The sequence below is a fragment of the Siphateles boraxobius genome, unplaced genomic scaffold, assembly GCF_051911475.1.
Source record: "Siphateles boraxobius isolate OS27281-9 unplaced genomic scaffold, OSU_SipBor_1 130, whole genome shotgun sequence".
Taxonomy (NCBI): Eukaryota; Metazoa; Chordata; class Actinopteri; order Cypriniformes; family Leuciscidae; genus Siphateles; species Siphateles boraxobius.
The window spans coordinates 5,283,227-5,298,172 of record NW_027508734.1 but is presented as its reverse complement, the minus strand read 5'-3'; the positions used below and the strand labels follow the sequence as shown (position 1 = coordinate 5,298,172).

General features: G+C 35.5%; 2 protein-coding genes across 5 annotated transcripts in view; both read right to left on the bottom strand.

Annotated features, from left to right (window-relative positions):
• Positions 1-30: 30 nt before the first annotated feature.
• Positions 31-5,260, bottom strand: ccs (copper chaperone for superoxide dismutase). Of its 3 annotated transcripts, none has more exons than XM_077227605.1 (8): positions 5,180-5,260; positions 4,292-4,364; positions 4,073-4,210; positions 3,364-3,538; positions 3,080-3,140; positions 2,095-2,172; positions 1,656-1,759; positions 31-762 (listed from the first exon to the last, which is right to left on the bottom strand). In XM_077227605.1, exons 1-8 carry the CDS (start codon positions 5,201-5,203, stop codon positions 609-611), a joined length of 807 nt encoding a protein of 268 aa, XP_077083720.1. In that variant the 5' UTR covers positions 5,204-5,260; the 3' UTR covers positions 31-608. The 3 variants fall into 3 exon arrangements, with proteins under 3 accessions (XP_077083720.1, XP_077083719.1, XP_077083721.1); XM_077227604.1 differs by having other exon boundaries at positions 228-828; XM_077227606.1 differs by having other exon boundaries at positions 228-719.
• Positions 5,261-5,579: 319 nt separating this feature from the next.
• The window catches only part of prkd4 (protein kinase D4), a 31,996-nt gene continuing 22,629 nt past the window's right edge, over positions 5,580-14,946 (bottom strand). For both annotated transcript variants that reach the window (XM_077227551.1, XM_077227552.1), the window contains 10 exons: positions 12,428-12,551; positions 11,875-11,952; positions 11,514-11,727; positions 10,860-10,888; positions 10,578-10,757; positions 10,334-10,495; positions 8,548-8,646; positions 8,056-8,323; positions 6,035-6,120; positions 5,580-5,880 (listed from right to left, as the gene is read on the bottom strand). In XM_077227551.1, coding sequence (XP_077083666.1) covers positions 5,710-5,880; positions 6,035-6,120; positions 8,056-8,323; positions 8,548-8,646; positions 10,334-10,495; positions 10,578-10,757; positions 10,860-10,888; positions 11,514-11,727; positions 11,875-11,952; positions 12,428-12,551 — 1,411 coding nt within the window. In that variant the 3' untranslated portion in view covers positions 5,580-5,709. The remainder of the gene's footprint in view (positions 5,881-6,034; positions 6,121-8,055; positions 8,324-8,547; positions 8,647-10,333; positions 10,496-10,577; positions 10,758-10,859; positions 10,889-11,513; positions 11,728-11,874; positions 11,953-12,427; positions 12,552-14,946) is intronic.

The window sequence follows — 14,946 nt, the reverse complement described above, 5'->3', positions numbered from 1 at the left end:
CACCACAATAAATGAATGATGAATGGCTTATTTTGGGCAAAACAGATGCTTGTTTTTTTTTTATTGGGATCAAATAAAAAAATCACAGCACTGTTGTCTCTCTTTGTCAGTGGGGGAACATTATTAAACGTGCTTTATATATTGTTTTATTTTTCCTTTATCTGTACAACAATAGTAAAAAAAAAAAAAAAAAATTAATAAATTACAACACTTTAGGACAGTTTTAAAGTGTTAATTACAGAAGTGCTGAAGATTTCTTGAAAATGCTTACAAATCGCCTCATCGTAAAAAAATAATTGTTTAACTTAGTTTCTAAGTTTGAACTTTGATTTTGAAGTTCCAGCAGCTGTGTGTAAAATCAGACAAACTAAAGCATAAAGGAATGAATTATAACTATGAAATTCAGCGATATATCCACACCATCTACATAATTACACATGGTTTGATTTCTGTATTTGTGGCATCAGAATCTCATCTCAACCTGAACATACATTCATGACAGCTTCAGACAGGCACGTTTTTGGTCTCCTATCTCGTTCCTTCCATATATCTGTGCTTGATGTCCATCTGTATTCCTTGACGTATGTGAAGGTCGCATGCTCGACCCATTACAGATGAGCTGCTGGTGTGTCAGTGACTTTCCGTCCTCTCCCAGCGATGGGCCGATCTCTCTCCTCCCACAGGGTCACACCGTCACAGGCACAGATCTGTTTAGGGTTCTGAAACAAGCCGGCCGATCGAGCAATGATTCCACATGCCAGTCTGAGACCGGAGCGAGAGAGAGAGAGAGAGAGAGAGCGGACATTAAGCAAACACACACACAGTCCACTGAAGAACATGAAAAACAAGCGCATTAGCTCCACACATTTCTGCAAGACTTAAAGGGATAGTTTACCCAAACATTAAAATTCTGTCATTAAAGTTCTTCCGTTGAACACAAAAGAAAATATTTGGAAGAATATTGGGAACCAAACAGTTGCTGGTCCCATTGTATGAAGGGGGAAAATGAGGCCACATTCACATTCTTCAAAATGTCTTTTTGTGATCAGGAGAAAGAAACTCATACGGGATTGGAATAACATGAGGCCGAGTAAATGACAGAGTTTACATTTTTAGGTGAACTTTCCCTTTAAATCAGCTTATAACGACATTAGAAGAAGTGTTTCCTCTTTATTTTAAATCTCTGTCATCATGTTTTTCTCTGGATAAAAAACTGATTCAGACAAACTTAGTCAGCAGACACAAGAACCCAATATTAGTTACATTACTAATCAGTCTGACAGTTAAGAGCTAGACATCATGATTTTTAGATATTGTCAGTCCATATAATAAAATCTGTAATACAATCCATGTTAATCAAATGCAATGTAGCAGGTTTCTTACGACATAAGTATATTCAACTTTATCCACATACATACATCCAGTACACTTGAGTAAAGTGATTAGATACTATATAGCAAATCTCAACAGTTTGATTGTTTATATCGTCGCAAAATGTAAACTATATTCGCCCAGCTCTATGTATAAAGTTGGATATATAAGTACATCAATATATCCAGAAACGCGAAAGATATCATCAACATTAACAGCATGATTTTATGTAACACTGCTCCGAAACAATGTGTTGTGAAGTGTGCTATACAAATAAAACTGACCTGTCTCCTGAGTTTCCTGTTATTTTGGACAGCGGGTGATTCCCACGGCCCAAATCATCCTCCCCAGAATCCACCACCAGAGATCGACCAATCACGTCCCACACCTGTCAAACAGAGCAGGAGAAACATGTGACATCAGAGCGTGGCATATCATACATGAACACACAGCAAACACAAGTATACACTGGCTTTGGTAAATCACTGCATGGATATTTTCAGATGACACTGAATGATATAAGAGTTAAAAAGGAGGTGTAACCATGAAACAGAAGGTCAGTGTAATTAACAATAACAGAGACTTTAGATAATTTCATATGGGAATCCAAGCACTCTGCCCACACACACACACACACACACACACACACACACACGGACTGTATTTTGAGATCAATATAATTGATCAATACAATATAATTGATATTATATTGATCTTTATTACCTTTATCTGAGAGTCTTCTAGCCGGAATGAAGCTCTTCCGTCAGGATCTGCCGTAATGTTTCCCAGATCGCCCACATGCTACAGCACACAGTCACAGCGTTAAACACCAACATTTATATTCCTTATTTCCTTTGTCGATGTTAGTCAATATAAATGTTAAAATAAAGCAATAAAAATATATTTAAAAAAAAAGCTATAGAAAATATGAAATTCTGTTATTACTTCTTAAAAAAAACTATAAATATTATTAGAAACATTAAAAATATATAATACATTTGTTATTAATACATAAACAATTGAAATGTATATAATAAATAAAAATATACTTTATATATTTATATATATAATAAAAAATTATATATAATACATAATATATATAATAAGTATAATATATTTATGTTAGTATATTTGTTTATACATTTATTTATATAAATTTATATAAATAAAATAAAATGTGTTATTGCTTTTTTTAAATATTATAAACATTAAAAACAAACATTTTTTTTCAAATACTAGAAAAACAAATACTTTTTCTACACAGAATTACCAGTTTAAATATTTAACTATCTAACTATATATATATATATATATATAAAACCAAATATAAAATATATAAAAATAAATCAGTAAATTAATAAATAATAATAACAACAACAGCAATATAAATAAGTAATTAAAAACACATTACTTATTAATAAATACGTTAATAAAATGCATTTAATAATAAATAATTTGCTTCTTCTACTACAATATTACCATAGTTTTAGGACATTTTGAAATGACCGTAAAATACCACTTAGATATTGTATATAGAATATACCGGGGCTAGTTGTCAACTTCATAAACTATGTGGTTTATTTAAAAAAAAAACTTCATGAACTATAAGGTTTACATAAGGTGTAACAAGTTTAGAAGGTGTTCAATAATCTTTTTTCTTGGTGAAAAGCATTAGAAATCTCCAGAAGCGAATATAAGGTAAATGTACCCTGTCTGAGTCCTGAGGAGCTCCATGCGGTTTCCTGAACGGATTGAAGTGATCTCCACAGCTGAAGGACACACAGCACAAATATAATCATGATATTCCCAGAAAACACTGTGCAGGACAAGGTCAAATGCATTCAGATATTTCATTCTGAGCTAATGCAGTGTGTGTTGTTTCATGGAAAGATTTCTAAGGAACTGTTTTACACACAATCACCAGACTGGATGGGGCTCATGCTCCTAAACCCATTGTAACAAACACAGACAAAAGGTCAAAGGTCGTGATACCTCCTGCAATCCTGAGTGAGGTCGCCGAGCTCGTGCACATGCAGGCCGTGCGCTCCTGGCTTCAGCCCGTCAATCGTCCCGTCAATCAAACAGCGTTCCTGTGACAACTGCAGGAACCGGACCACGCCCTGCACAAGCCCCGCCCCCCCAACCATCGCCACGGCAGCGCCCAGGTCTGACAACAACAACACACACAGATAACCAATCAGAGAGCTCTACTTAAATTCACTAACTTAATAAAGAACTTTCCAACCATGACTGAAGTAGAACAGATAAATATAATATTAGGAGAGGGACAGACAGCAGATATGTGTGTGTGTGTGTGTGTGTGTCAATATTGTATTATTTACAGACATGCCAATAAAGCAATTTTTGAATTTGAAACAAGCATTAGTCCCGTTTCACGCTTGTTCACATCAAGCGGCAACCTTCCTGTCATTCTCTTGAATCAAACACCAAAATGACCTCAATTCATCGACTGGCCACTAGAGACCGGCTCCAAAAGAGAGTCAATCCCACAGAACCCCGGATGTTAAAATGCCCAACTTTACACCAAAAAAAAATTTTTTTACAGCCTGGTACAAAAAGTGGTTTTGGTCTATATAGCTAAAAAAATGTTCTTCAGAAACACTACGGGAGACGTCACGGACACTACGTCCATATGTTTTTTACACTCTATGGTTCTCATTGTGCTTTAACTCTTTCACACCTGATTCTGAGCTGCCCATTCCCTTCAGCACTGCCCGTCTTCCTGTGCTCTCTATCAGAGTCTGGACCTGTGAAGACGTCAGCGCCGTTTCAACCAGAACCTCCTCCTTACCCAGGTTTATCTGCACCGACTGCACTCCTAAACACACACACACACACACATATGAATGAGATAATAGCTCACGACACAGAAAAGTGTTTCATGTTGTGCTCGACTCACCCGGTTCTTTCTCCAAAACACCCTTTACTGCATTAACACAGCTGTCACATGACATCTGCACCGCAAACTCAAGCTGTGCAAAAAGGAAATTAATGTGGATATTTATATTTATTATACAGTATATTACACATATATATATATGATTAATCATAATTAAACGCATCTAACATAAAAGTTAATATAATGTGTTTATATATATATACACATACACACACACACACACACATATATATATATATTTGTGTATGTGTGTGTGTATATATATATATATATATATATATATATATATATTTGTGTATGTGTGTGTATATATATATATATATATACACACATATATATACACATATATATATATATATATATATATATATATATATATATATACATATTATATAAACACAAACTTTTATGTTAGATGCAATTTATTGGTGAATGCATGAATGGTAAATTAGACGAAGCATGGATGAGTTTTGTATGACGTTTAGCATGTCACTGCAGAATAATGTCATGTCAGACATTAAAAAAATCATAATTATGTCCAGACATAATCATAATATGTGTTTGGCAGTTTTATAAGTCGTAATAAAATAAAGTATACGAGACTACAACAGCACGTAAAAACGAAGAGGAAAATAACTGCGCAAGCCATCAAAGAAAACACGTTATGGAAACTGTGCTGATCGTTATGATAAAATCATTAACATGAGCGTAAATTTGACTTGAAAGAAAGACGTTAACGTTATTATACAGTTGGCCTGCTGATATTCTTATTTTACAATTAATTTCAATTTTACACAACTTCATATTTAATAAATGTAATTAAAGCCCTAAATAATTGTGAACACAGTATTTATTTTCAAATTAATTAATCTTAAAGTCATTTCTCACCTTCGCTGTTCTGTTTGTGTCCATCTCTGGTTCGCACGCTGATAATGACGTACGCGGAAGTTCCGCGTTTAGAAAACGTAATAAAATAAAAGTCCTAGTAAGGAAAGACAAAATCCCAATAACACAATAAGAGACCCAGGTGAACAAGTGGGGAGAGGCTCTAATAATTGTGGGTTAGCTTTGATTAAACAAACATTAAATCGAATAAAATAAAATATCAACAAACTAACCAAAAACTTTAGCATTCTTTTTGTTATGATGGTTAGCCACAAATGAATCAGAAGTGTTTTCATTTATTCTAATTTAGTCTAATAATGATTTTGTGTGTGATGTGTGTTGGGTGCAAATCATCAACATGATACTTACAGTAGTATACAAGATCATAAACAAAACCTCAAGGTTAGTATTTTCTTATTTTATTGAAAAATATCTCAAACACCAAATCACACCAAAATAATTGGATGTAAACCACAGCAGATTCACAGAGTTGTTCATATAATACAATATTCACAGATATATTAATATATAATCTACACGTCTGTTTTCTGTTCTTCATTTGCAACTATTGTTAAATGTTCAGGGAAACTGAGGCCTTTGTCCAGGGCGTAGGATCTCCAGCGCTCGTCGTCCGCCTCATGAGTGAGATAGCGATATCCCATCTGCAGCTCGAACTCACGCAGGTCACACCACATCTGGAAGTTCTGCAGGACACATGGACCACACGTGCATTAATGATACTGTGTTCATCTGTCCATCCAGTCAATGCACTGAAATGACTTCAACTAAACACTACTGTTTTAGGAAATTAAAAATGAATAATGGGATTTGATTGATTGTTTGAGAAAGTCGACAGACCCGAAACCAGGGATGACCCATGGCTTTGCCCACACTGAACCTGCGTCTCACCACCACCTGCAGCAGGTTATTGATCAGATTCACCGCTGAGAGAGAGAGAGAGAGAGAGAGAGAGAGAGAGATTAACAGAAGGAAGGAAAGTAAACCCTCATTTAGGTGTCACACTTGTGATCCTCGGCAGTCAGAAGAGACTGAAGACAATAAGAGCGAATCATTTGTTTAAAAAATAAATGAATGTTGCCTACAATATTTTGTTATAATAATATTTATACTTTAATATTTTGTATTTTGAGTGGATTTCATGGTCCTAGGCGATATTCACCTCTAAACTATACACTGTTTATTTTATTATTAACTGTATTAATACAGTGTTAAAAAATAGAGCAAGGTATTTAACATCCAAATCATGGAAGACAGATTGGTGTCAACTGGTCGGAGAAATATTGAAAATCATATTTAATACAAAATAAAATAGTGCTGTCAACCCGATTATTCGCGATTAATCGCATCTAACATAAACGTTTGTAAATATAATACACATCTTACATTTAACGTTTCATATTGTTGATTCGTGACAAACATGAAGCAGAGCAACCGCTCACTGTGTAAAGAAGCCTATTGAATACATTTAGAAGAATGACCCTAAAATTAACATATCAGGGCAAAAATGTGACATTTTCTGTCATATTTATATCATATGATATAGTTGAGCAACGAGTAACGTTAGCAATATCACACGAGTGGTGTTTTTGTCCCGAATAGCACGAGTGCAAATGTTATAGGCCTATTGTTTTATACAACAGTTCAATAAATAAGAACTTAATGTTGTGTGTTATATTTTAGATACAATATTGTCAGTTTTTGCTCAATTTAGCCAACGAAAATATTACCTATAAAGCCAGAGCAGGACTGTTGTGCATCTCCGAGCAACACAGCGGTGTTTCGTTTCTGAATGAATGAATCAGTGTTTGAGCGAATCAATGGGGGGAACTAATGATTCAGTGACTCACTCATAAAGAGAACCATTTAAAGCTACACTGTGTGATTTTTACCCCCATCTAGCGGTGAAAAGGTATATGACCATCCAGTGAATATTAGTTTCTGTTCCTCTCAATTCCGATTTCGTTTTAACTCCTACGGTGGCCAATGTAGTCCAAGATTAGCATGGCTTCCAGTTCGACCTCGTCCATGAGTGAAAGGTGAAGCTTGAATTAACCGTATGTCCCTCTTTGGCTAATGTACTTTCAAGATGGAGGGGCAACATGGCGACCGACATTAGAACCCCCCACCCGTATGTATTTTATTACTATTTTATTACACCCGTATGTATTTAATACTTTATTACTTGAACGAAGTAAATATACATTAATGAGCACATATATTTTTGAAAGAACTTAGTGTTTTTAGCTAAGAATAAACTAAAAAAGTTACACAGTGTAGCTTTAAATAATTCCTAAATGAATCCGCTGTTTGAACTGATCAATGAATGACTCACTAACTTACTCATTTAGACATTTACCGCCACCTATTGGCAGTTTTCTTTTTTTAATTAATAATAATATTAATAATAATACTTCCATATTAATATAGTTCACCCAAAAATGAAATTTTCTGTCATCATTTACTCACCCTCATTGCCGTTAAAGCCTAAAAGTAAATGTGTAATAAATGTCATGTTGAATCAAATATATTTTTTCTAAAGCTACTTTTTGTGATGTTCATTTGATGCTTTACTCATTTAACACAAAAATGACTTTAAATGATCTTTTGGGGCTAATTTTTCCAGCCAAATTTGGTGTGCGATTAAATATAAATATAAATAATCATGTGATTAATAAAAATTGTAACCACAGAGAGTCAGGACAATATATATTAACAAACTTTTATGCTGCGATTAATCACGATTAATGGATTTGACAGCACACAGTTTCTAAATACATGGGAGTGAGTAAGTGATAACAGAATTTTTGGTGAACTATTCCTGTAATCCCCTTTAAAAGCATCATTGATCCGTCTCTCACCCTCCAGTGAGATGAGGGACCACGGCTGCCGCGGGTACATGAACGAGGCGTTAGTGATCTGCTGGTTAATGTCCTCGTCCTCGTTGAAAGGGAACGTCCCGCTCAGACTGACGTATAAGATCACCCCCACAGCCCACATGTCCAGAGAGCGATTGTAACCATGACTTCTGATGACCTCGGGCGCCAGATACGCAGGGGTCCCGACCACCGAGCGCCGGAACGACTTCTCTCCGATGATGCGAGCGAAACCAAAGTCACATAGTTTGACCTGAAACAGAGACCATCATCACTTTTGGGACTTCTGGATAGCACATGACTACATTTACACATTTAACAGATGCTTTTATGCAAAGCGACTTGCATTGCATTTAATGCATGCATTTGATTTTTGCATTCCTTGTTTGAGCTGTTATAAAGAAATATCTGAATATGCCACACATGCAACTCTAGACTTAACTCAAAATAACTGAAATTCATATGAGGGTGTCAGACCTGAGGAAATGGTTCAGGTGACGCCAGAAGCACATTTTCTGGTTTCAGGTCACAGTGTGCGATGTGCCTCAGGTGCAGGTACCTCAGAGCCTCCAAAACCTTCAACAACACATCAACAGGTCAGAGATTAAAGATAGTGCTTGTGCATGAAGGCAAAACAACACTTCTGTAGTCTTCATTGATTTACACTCTTAAAAATAATGGGGCGTTTCACAGCGATGCCACAAAACCACCATTTTTGGCTTCCCACATAAGCTTTCAGTGAACAGAGCACTCTAAAAACCTACAAACCTTTTTCCACTATAAAGAGCATTTTGTGGAATGGAAAGATTCAATGGAAGTCCCCCTGTAGTCAATTATTTGATCCCTTAAAACTCATCTTTGGTCACCAAAATAACAGATTTAAACATTTTTTCCATAAAAAAAATCTTCATGCCTTAAAATAGCTTGAATGTAACTCAACACCCTTGCTTCACTTAGTATATGCAGTGCTATGAATATGCAAATGAGCCCCGCCTCCACTCACACCAGCTCACTCGTTGACGATCACACGTTGATCTGATTGGTTACAAGGTAGTTTGTGGCGTCAGAAACACCAGCGATTTCAAACCGTGTTTTTGAGACTGTCTTTTATTCACTGCAGTTTTAAAGAGAAAATACTCAGCAATGCTGTCGACTTATGAATTTGCACATGGTTTGTCCTAAAGCATATTAATTAATAACACCACATAAACAAATAAACAACATTAAAAGCTTGATTTTCACCACAGGGGGACTTTAAAGTATATTCAAAGAAATATAGACGCCAATCAAGAACCTTTCTGTTTAATATTGTAATGCTTGAAAAAACACTTGTTCCATTCCTGCGTCTGTGTGGACCCGTTGGAACATAAGTTTATAAAACAGTCATAAATTAATATTTTACTATATTAATATATTAAGTAATATTAATATATTACTTAATTTACCGCCTTTTTATTAACGCAATTGCAAATTCAAATTCTTTGAAATGACCATTTTTACAAGTAAAGCAAGCAAAAAACGGGGTGATGCGAGAAAATATTTATTTTTATCCTTATATATGAGAAATTTTCTTTGAATACATACTTTTATGAAATCTATAAGAACATATAATATGAAAACTACCAGGATGAACTCCATTGACTTTGATGGATTTAAATAAATACATTTGAACTTATAACTCATGACTGCTGAAAAAAAAAGTGTAACAACTTAGTTTAAATGGTTATATTTATTTTTAAAAATCAGACAAAAGATGTGTATTTTGTCAGTCTTAACACATATCCAAAGTTTAATTTTTGTACTAAAAACTATGGATTTTGTCAAAAAATATGATTTTTTTCTTCCAAGTCAAAACTAACCCGAATGCAATAAGACGGTTAAGATTTATATGAACTGTTTTCAACATTGATAATAATCAGAAATGTTTTTGAGCATCAAATCATGTGATCAGGATCATGGATCATGTGAAACTGAAGACTGGAGTAATGATGCTGAATATTCAGCTTTGATCACGGGAATATATTACACTTTACTATATTCAGTTAGAAACAGTTATTTTAAATTGCAATATATTTCAGAATATTAATGTATTTTACTGTGTTTTTTTCGATCAAATAAATGCAGCCGTGGTGAGCAGAAGAGAATCTGGCAACGTAGAAATATTAGCTATTAAGGTTATAAAAAAGTAAAAGCTAAAAGACATCTCAAGGAACTTTAGCAATTGTTTCCCCCAAAAATGTGTGTTTTCAGCGCGCTGCATTACCTGAGTGACGAGGAAGCGTGCGGTGCGTTCAGGCAGTCGGCCGTTCTCGTGAGATAAGATGGTCTCTAACATGTCGCTGTGGAGCTTCTCCATCACAACGAACGTATATTCCATCGTCTCAAACATGCCTTCTAAACAAATGACTCCTGGATGAGACAGTTTCTGAAACACACACACACATATGTCTGGAAGATATAACAACAACAAAAGCAACAAAATCGGTTTGATTTGCGAGGAAACACACCTGCAATATCGAGACCTCGTTTTTAGTCTGCACCTCCTGTTTGGAGGGGAAGCGTGTTTTATCGATGACTTTAACGGCGACGGGACGTCCCGACTGCCTGTGAGTGCCTCCGTAAACCACCCCGAACTGACCCGAACCCAAAACCTCATCAGAGAAGATCTGATACAGCTCGCTGATGTCCTGCAACACACACGGGAACACACACACACACACAGGTTATTCTGTGAATCATGCCGGTTGTTGTTTCAGGAAACATCTTTACAGTAAATAACTGAGTTTCACCTGAGTCTCGTCACCGTTCTCTCCTTCACCTGCCAACACACCAGGAGCAACTTTATTTAACATTATAGACATAAAAGAAATGCAGAACACTAAATAAAGAAATGCAGAACACTAAATAAAGAAATGCAGAACACTAAAACACTTACAATAAAGTCTCAATTGTTACTTAATGCAACATGAACTAACAATGAACAATGTTTTTCAGGATCTTTGTTAAGGTTGGTTGATGAAAATACTGTTCTTTGTTTGTTTGTGCATCAATATTATGTACGTAACAATGTATTATAAGTTGTATATACTGAATGTATTTCTAACTGTATCCACATACATACAGTCCACTCACATAAAACTATATAAACATATACTATAAAGCATGAAGGTACTATACACATTAACATCAGGATTTTCAGTAAAGCTTCTTTGAAACAAAGAGTATATGTGAAAAGTTCTGTACAAGAACCTTTCACAGCCATATACACACACACACACACACACATTTACAGTATATGTGTACACAGACACGCACGCACACATACACACACACACACATAAACACACAAACAGGCACGCACACACACACGCAAACTACTGTTTATCAATTATTAGGCCTTTTGGTGTTCTCTATAGCGATGATTATCCTGTTGTTGCTCTCACCGGTGGCGTCTGTGGTCTCGCACGCGGTGCCCTGGACGGGTCTGAGGGCCAGCTTGAGGGCCGAGTCCCACGACGGGCCGTCCTGATCCGCGAACACACAGTACACCAGTGATGATGTCAGCAGCTCGAACGAGTGCTTGCTGTTGCCTGGCAACACTGGGACCGTGAGCTGAGCCGGGCCTCGAACCTGCAGCACCTCCGACAGAGAGATCTCCTGCGCGCGCACACGCGCACACACACACACACACACACACACGTCATGAAGACCTGATGTGGATTATGTGTCAAACGTGGATGTGTTTTTCATTATGAAGTGCTAAAGTGTTGAAGGTCACATGATGCCGTATAAAAATGAACAAACCTTATAGTACTTGCTGCTGTTTTCATTCGGGTACAAGGTGATACTTTTACAATCTAATACCCAGTAGTGACGCTTTCTCTGCAAAGAAACAAACATAAAAAACATGATCTACAAACAAAAATCAATCTATCTATCTATCTATCTATCTATCTATCTATCTATCTATCTATCTATCTATCTATCTATCTATCAATACGTAATTCTTCATTCTTTTGAACTTTTTATTCATCAAAGAATCGTGAAAAAAGACGCTTTCCGCAAAAATATGTAGTGCTGTTTTCAACATGAATAATAATCATAAATGTTTCTTGAGCAGCAAATCGTCATATTATAATGATTTCTGAAGGATCATGTGACTCTGAAGACTGAAGTAATGATGCTGAAAATTCAGCTTTGATCACAGGAATAGATTACAAAATGTTCACATAGAAAACAGTTATATTTAAATTGTAATAATATATTTTTAAAAAAATGAATGCGGCCTTGGCGAGCAGAAACATCAAAAAATCCTATTGACCCCAAATAAAGGAAGATAACTAGAGGAGAGAGTCACCAGTGTGTCAGTGCTGGTGTAGTGGATCAGCCAGCCTTTCTTCACCACTCCACTGGCTCTTCTCTTGCTGTGTTTGAGAGACTGCACCACTCGCATCAGAGGGATATTACTGCTGAAACACGGCCTGACACACACACACACACACACACACACAGATGTAAACACCCTGAGCTCTGTCATGGATCAGCTGTGATGATGTCACAAACGAGACTCCCGCGGTTCCCGAATATTAACCCTCTCTGATCTCCATTCCCTCACACACACACCGGGCTTTCATCAGTGGACTATTTAAACGTGGTGAACATCTCTGAGCGTTTCTTCCTGTGTTTTTGGAAGAAAAACACAGGAATTATTCTTGGACGGTTTATTTTCTAAATATGCTAATTATGTTTGTTTTCTATTGTGGCCTGATTTATGTAAGTTTGCTGCCGTCTGTTTTCTGATTACGAGTTGCTTTGTCTGTTGTGTTTGCTAGTGACTGACCCTGACTGTACGAACATGATTATAAATAAAAAAAGCTGCAAATGGATCCTCACTTTGCTGAAGTCAAGTCAAGTCACCTCATTTATAAAGCGCTTTTGGATTGTTTCCAAGCAGCTTTACAGTGATAATAGAAATGACCATAACAGTGATAATAGAAATGACCGTAACAGAGATAATTGAAATGACCGTAACAGTGATTATAGAAATGAACGTAACAGTGATAATAGAAATGACCGTAACAGTGATAATAGAAATTACCGTAACAGAGATAATAGAAATGACCGTAACAGTGATAATAGAAATGACCGTAACAGTAACAGAGATAATATAAATGACCGTAACAGAGACAATAGAAATGACCGTAACAGTAACAGAGATAATATAAATGACCATAACAGTGATAATAGAAATGACCGTAACAGTGATAATAGAAATGACCGTAACAGAGATAATAGAAATGACCGTAACAGTAACAGAGATATTATAAATGACCGTAACAGTGATAATAGAAATGACCGTAACAGTGATAATAGAAATGACCGTAACAGTGATAATAGAAATGACCTTAACAGTGATAATAGAAATGACCGTAACAGTAAAAGAGATAATATAAATGACCGTAACAGGGATAATAGAAATGACCGTAACAGTAACAGTGATAATAGAAATGACCGTAACAGTGATAATAGAAATGACCGTAACAGAGGAAATAGAAATGACCGTAACAGTGATAATAGAAATGACCGTAACAGAGATAATAGAAATGACCTTAACAGTGATAATAGAAATGACCGTAACAGAGATAATAGAAATTAACGTAACAGTAACATAATAGAAATGACCATAACAGTGATAATAGAAATGACTGTAACAGAGATAATAGAAATAACCGTAACTGTGATAATAGAAATGACCGTAACAGAGATTATAGAAATGACCGTAACTGTGATAATAGAAATGACCATAACAGAGATAATAGAAATAACCGTAACTGTGATAATAGAAATGACCGTAACAGAGATTATAGAAATAACCGTAACTGTGATAATAGAAATGACTGTAACAGAGATTATAGAAATGACCGTAACAGTGATAATAGAAATGACCATAACAGAGATAATAGAAATAACCGTAACTGTGATAATAGAAATTACCGTAACAGAGATTATAGAAATGACCATAACAGTGATAATAGAAATGACCGTAACAGAGATAATAGAAATGACCATAACAGTAATAATAGAAATGACCGTAACAGAGATAATAGAAATTACCATAACAGAGATAATAGAAATGACCGTAACAGTGATAATATAAATGACCGTAACAGAGATAATAGAAATGACCGTAACAGTAACAGAGATAATATAAATGACCGTAACAGTGATAATAGAAATGACCGTAACAGAGGTAATAGAAATGACAGTAACATTGATAATAGAAATGACCGTAACAGAGATAATAGAAATGACCGTAAATGTGATAATAGAAATGACCGAAACAGAGATTATAGAAATGACCGTAACAGTGATAATAGAAATGACCGTAACAGAGATAATAGAAATGACCATAACAGTGATAATAGAAATGACCGTAACAGAGATAATAGAAATGACCATAACAGAGATAATAGAAATGACCGTAACAGAGATAATAGAAATGACCGTAACAGAGATAACAGAAATGACCATAACAGAGATAATAGAAATGACCGTAACAGCGATAATAGAAATGACCGTAACAGAGATAATAGAAATGACCGTAACAGAGATAATAGAAATGACCATAACAGAGATAATAGAAATGACCGTAACAGAGATAATAGAAATGACCGTAACAGAGATAACGGAAATGACCATAACATAGATAATAGAAATGACCGTAACAGCGATAATAGAAATGACCGTAACAGAGATAATAGAAATGACCGTAACAGAGATAATAGAAATGACCATAACAGAGATAATAGAAATGACCGTAACAGCGATAATAGAAATGACCGTAACAGATTGTTTCTGAATCCTCGTTCCTGATGT

Excerpts from the sequence above, each read along its gene's own strand:
- ccs (XM_077227604.1), bottom strand. The coding sequence starts at position 5,203 with ATGGACACAAACAGAACAGCGAAG. Across the intron at positions 4,365-5,179 it reads ACACAAACAGAACAGCGAAG|CTTGAGTTTGCGGTGCAGAT; the intron begins GTGAGAAATGAC and ends CTTTTTGCACAG. Across the intron at positions 4,211-4,291 it reads TGTTTTGGAGAAAGAACCGG|GAGTGCAGTCGGTGCAGATA; the intron begins GTGAGTCGAGCA and ends GTGTGTGTTTAG.